The sequence below is a fragment of the Limulus polyphemus genome, unplaced genomic scaffold (genome assembly GCF_000517525.1).
Source record: "Limulus polyphemus unplaced genomic scaffold, Limulus_polyphemus-2.1.2 Scaffold538, whole genome shotgun sequence".
NCBI classification, from domain to species: Eukaryota; Metazoa; Arthropoda; class Merostomata; order Xiphosura; family Limulidae; genus Limulus; species Limulus polyphemus.
This window is the reverse complement of record NW_013666148.1, coordinates 339,002-344,622: the sequence shown is the minus strand read 5'-3', so window position 1 is coordinate 344,622 and position 5,621 is coordinate 339,002. Positions and strand designations below refer to the sequence as shown.

The window sequence follows — 5,621 nt, the reverse complement described above, 5'->3', positions numbered from 1 at the left end:
CTGTTATTACGTAGATATACAGAGATGTTGTTACAATTGCTGTGGTATTATACAACTGTTATTACGTAGATATACAGAGATGTTGTTACTATTACTGTGGTATTATACAACAGTTATTTCATATATATACAGAGATGCTGCCACTATTACTGTGGTATTATACAACAGCTATCAAATACTCGTACAGAAATATTGACACTATTACTGTGATGTTATACAGCAGTCATTATATACTCATACAGAAACATTGACCCTCTTACTGTTGTATTATATAACAATAGACCTCGGTAGTTCAGCAGTAAGGGTGTGGGCTTATAACGTTCAAAATCGGCTTTCGACTCGTTGTAGGCACAACACGCATAGCCCATTGTGAAGCTTTGGGCTTATCAAAAAACACATAAACAAATCTACTATATAGAGCAAAATGTGTGTTGGAGAAAAAAATACACGGTCGTATATCTATCATTTCATATCTGTTCCTTATACGTTTCAACATGTCTTGATCAATCAGCACCAAACTTGACACAATGATATGGGATGATATAGGGGTGGGGTTGGACCTTCCATCTTTAATACAAACATATGTCAATATGTGTGTATCTCTTCCTTATACATTTCCAGGATGACATGAGAAAGGTCATGAGGGGGGGGGATTATACCCCATCTAATTTCATATTTAATTTCGAACAAACTTACCAAATCAGCACAACTTGACACAGTGATACAGGGTGACATTAGGAAGGTCATGAGGGGGTTGCACCCCCATCTAATTTCATAGTGATATAATTCTTGAAAACAGTATGTCTTTCTTTTCAGTACTAGTACCTTTATGTATTTGTATTGCACTTTTGATGTTTATTTTATTAAGAAGCAGTATAGAAGCAAAATTTACCAACCTTTGTTACAAGCAAATTTTTATTTTGTCCGTCCAATGGACGGATACTCCAGCTAATAATTTAGAAACCTTGTCACTGTGCTACCATGGATATCATTAGATGATGCCCCCCAGTAGCACAGCGGTATGTCTACTGACTTAAAACGCTAGAATCCGGGTTTCGATACCCGTTGTGGGCAGAGCACAGATAGCCCATTGTGTAGCTTTGTACTTAACTTCAAACAAACAAACAAACATTAGATGATATTTACGTAAGTTACACAAAACCGTTGTAATTATACTACTATGCACTATGAAACAATATTAACCTGACCATATAGAAATATTGCAACTGCCCTACTATTGTATTATGTAACAAAAATTAAATAGTTACCTATGACAATGCACACTTACAACTACAAATAAAGCCTCACTGCATTTCATATTTAAATTTAAAAGTTAAATTTTCATTTTTGATAATTAAATGCATTATATATATACATATATATATGTTTAAAATAATTCATACCCGATATTGTAATTTTTAACAGTGATAAGTGTTTCCTCCTTATATTTAAAACACGATTTACGAATTTCAAACAAAACATAAGGTTTAAAACTGCAGCCCAGCCTTTTGTTTCAAAAATCGGGATTGTTACAAACGTTAAAACCAGCAAGTTTAAATATCACTTATTAATGTAGAAATACCTTCTACAATAAAGAAATGTGTAGATAAATCAAGTCAAGTAATAACCAACCAATAAAACAATCAATAATTCACGTGGCAATTTGATGTGTATCTACAGAAAATTAGGCTAGGTCCCTCATTGATATACGAAAAGTGGATTTGGTGTAATTTCAAAAAAGATTAATTCGATAAAAAGAAGGATAGACCTGGGGAGCTATAGCATAGTAAAGTTTAAGTATAATAAAATTTCCTGAACAGAACGTTTGGAATTTTGTATGTAACTGTTCGTCGAAATAGTTTAGTTGAAGAAAACCTCCAAGTGTTTACCCACTAATCATTTCAATAGTTTTCGTTAGTTTAAATCCACACATACGATTTTAATCAGTTGAAAATAACTGAAACCACAGAATAAAACAGTTTATTACCGACATTTCGGCTTACGTCTTTTTTGTTTGTCTCAGTAACAAACAAACAAACAAAACAGAAAATGTGAAACAAAAATACCTTCAGTATTCTGATTATTTCTGGAGTCTCTGTGTACTTTACTTAGAAATTAAGTGACTTCACATATTTTTTCTCAGTTCTTTACACTGATTTTTGTAACTGGTAAAGACATGAAGTTACTCGATATGATGTGGACCCTAAAGGTATGATACGTTTAAAAAAAAAGTCGGTATTTTCAGGGCTAAGACCAGAAATAATGCTAGTTACAAGGGCATTCTACTAAGTAATTATTGCAATTAAATTAGTAAGGTTGGTAACGTTTTTGTTTGATAATTTCTTGAAGGCTTAAAAAAAGACTAAATGAGTCTCTGTGCAACGTTTTTTTTTAACAATAAAACGTAACTATTATTTTATAGAAAGCTAACATATAGTGGTAAAAACTAGGACGTAACCAACGTCTTTTTTGTTATTTCATATCTCCTAAAACTACATGTGTAAAGCATGAGCACAGAGATAACTATAATATAAGGAAACTAGAGCGCATACTTCCGCCACGCAGCTTTGATTATATTCGGCCCTCAAAAAATACGAAAATGTGTTCTTATGTCCGTCGTTATCAACGAAAACGGACAATTTTTGGCAGATTAATTGGGAATAATATTTTGTATAAATTTACTGAGTTTCGTTAAAATCCGACCATTTTTGATTGAGTTATAGAGCGAATATAGTGTGAAAAAATGGTCCTCATGTTAACAGTTTGTTTCTTTGTAATGGATTTCGCGCAAATCTACACGAGGGCTATCTGCGCTAGCCGCCCCTAAGTTTGCAGTGTAAGACTAGAGGGAAGGCAGCTAGTCATCACCACCCACCGCCAACTCTTGGGCTACTCTTTTACCAATGAATAGTGGAATTAACCGTCACATATAACGCCCCCACGGCTGAAATGGCGAGCATGTTTGGTGTGACAGGGATTCGAACCCGCGACTAGCAATTGCAAGTCGAGCGCCCTAACCACCTGGCCATGCCGGGCCGCCTCATGTTAACAGACAGGGACTTTTTTGGATGTTCGTGAATTGCTGTGACATTGACCCTTCAAAAACTAATAACTTCTAAACTGTGTCGTAGTCCAAATCCATTCGGTCGTTTCGAGAAATCTTGCTGGTAAATACTTCGTGCTAACGGCCCAAAGTGCGGAACACGTTTTTGAGGTATAGGGCTGCAAACCATAAACCATCAGATTCACGAACTGGACAGGCTAAAAACTAGGCTACGCTCGGCCCTTTAAATTCGAAATTAAATCTGCAACTTTTTTATTAGTAGTATGATAAGACAACAACTACTAAACAAATTTATATTTAACACACTATATAGCCCGGCAATCTGAGGGTCGCGGGCTCGAATCCTATACCTTATAAATATTAATGATTGTTATTCAAGAACGGTTTTGTGTATTTTGGTTGCTGTTGGCAAGAGTGACTGCTCACATAGTTGTGAGTAAAGGCGCGGATATTTTTTTTTAAAACGGCATCGTAACTGCAAGATTACTTATTGAAAGTCCCCCGGTGGGACAGCGGTAAGTCTACGGATTTAAAATGCTAAACTCAGGGGTTCGATTCCACTCAGTGGACAAAGCATATGGCCCGATATGGCACTGCTATAAGAAAACACACACTTCTTCAAAAATTAATGCAACAAAATCTATAAAAGTGTACATAAAAATCTACGGGTGTATATTCTAAAGTTTAATATTTCTTATAGAACTATCAAAGGCAACAGCCTGTCTCAGAAGTTATACATGTTTTTTTAATTGGACGTAAATAATAGATTAGGCATTACCCGTCTGTTTCAAAATAAGTTTAAGTATATCTTTTATTTCCCATCAAACCTGAAACAGAGAAATAAGAATAATGACACATTAGATTCTTTAAACCAAAAATGTTGAAAGAAGGACTTTTTTTAATTAACTAACCTTTTCTATAAAAGTTTCGAGCTTCTTAAAGGCAGGCAACAAATCTTTTTCAATCGCTTGCTTAGCTTCAGATTTCAGTGTCTCCCTGTAGATTTAATACATAATATACTGTATCACTATTTATGTTGACTAAGACATATAAGAGTGCAATAAAATGAAGCAATTATTATGACTCGTTATTTTATATGATTCTACCAATAATCAGTAATGGTTTTGTTGTTTTTTTTTGTCGTTAAGCGCAAAACTATACACAGGGCTATCTGTGCTTCGCTAACCACTGGTATCAAAACCCAATTTTTAGGGTTATAATCCTTCAAACGTAACGTTGATCCACTGGAGAAATATCAGTAACAAAACAAAATGGTACAAAACATTAGAGAGAAAAATTGTAGAATGACAGTTTTTTGTGAAACACTGTTTGAGAATGCAACTGTCCAGTTTCCTACAAGACCACTATTTGGTCTTAATACTGAGACCTTCTTTTGGATTTTTAGACAGAACTCAGACTTTTACTAGCAATTTTTTAGGAGATGTTAATAAAATGTAAGAATTTCAGATTGGACTTGAACAGCAAAGATATCTAGCAGAATTGTTTTAAAATTTCTGCATGACGACGTTTTAGTCTTCATTTGTTTGTTTGTTCTTGAACAAAGCTAAACAATGGGCTATATGAGTACTGTCTATCATGGAGTATGTAATAACTGTTGTATACACTATAATATACTAATATGATAATATATTATGCAACAATAGTGATAAAATATATAAACAGTTTGTTTGGTTACTTAGAAGAGAGAAGCAGATATATACAGTACGCCTCATATATTGGTGGAATATAGCAGTTTGGTTTTGATATATAGTCTTTTTCCACCAGTAACAGCCATTATATGAGGCCTACTTTATTTACTTTCTTCGCTTATCTATGCAGTACTGAGGAGCCGTGAAGTCGGCGAAACTAGTCTTCTACAACTGGAGTAGCGAATCAAAGAACATATTAGGCCTCTTCATCATCTTTTCTTGATGAAATTCACGATTTAGTAAGACAAACAAAAGAATTGCACACATAAATAAACAACCGGTTATAATGCTGAATAATAATGGATAATTATATGTTACGATACTAATTCATAGTGTAGGTAAACGCGTAGTTTCAAAAAATCATAAAATAAGTTTACCAGAATATACGATGTATATTTTTTTATCATTTTCGGTTCAAAAAGAGAAATGCTACAATTATAAAATAATTTGTACAAATGTAAGAAATAAGTATGTCCTAACAAAGTGGTCATAGAGAGTGACATTTATGACCCTATAGATGATCCTGGATGAAAATAACTTCATTTCATGTATTTCACGAACCTAAACAAAATAAAATAAAACATTACAGATGAACACATTTTTAAATAGAACAAATTCACAACTTACAGAATAGTCACAGACTCACAGTAAGTTTTACCTTGTAATGCTTACATAGATTTCAATACCTCCTCGTCTTCAAATGCTTAGATATTTCGTTATGTCATGAAATACTGTGTGAAGTTTTTTCTATTAAAGTATAGTTAGAGCATTGAAAAATTTAAATTTGATGTTATAGCAAATGATGGGAAAATTACGAATTTAATTAGTTGTTTGTTTTGTTTTGTTTT

The 5,621-nt window shown here is 33.5% G+C and overlaps 1 protein-coding gene across 1 annotated transcript in view; it reads right to left on the bottom strand.

Annotated features, from left to right (window-relative positions):
* Nucleotides 1-5,621, bottom strand: part of LOC106458957 — a 29,709-nt gene that overhangs the window by 1,382 nt on the left and 22,706 nt on the right. Inside the window, exon 7 of the mRNA XM_013918526.1 lies at nucleotides 3,976-4,060. Within this exon, the coding sequence (XP_013773980.1) occupies nucleotides 3,976-4,060 (85 nt within the window). The remainder of the gene's footprint in view (nucleotides 1-3,975; nucleotides 4,061-5,621) is intronic.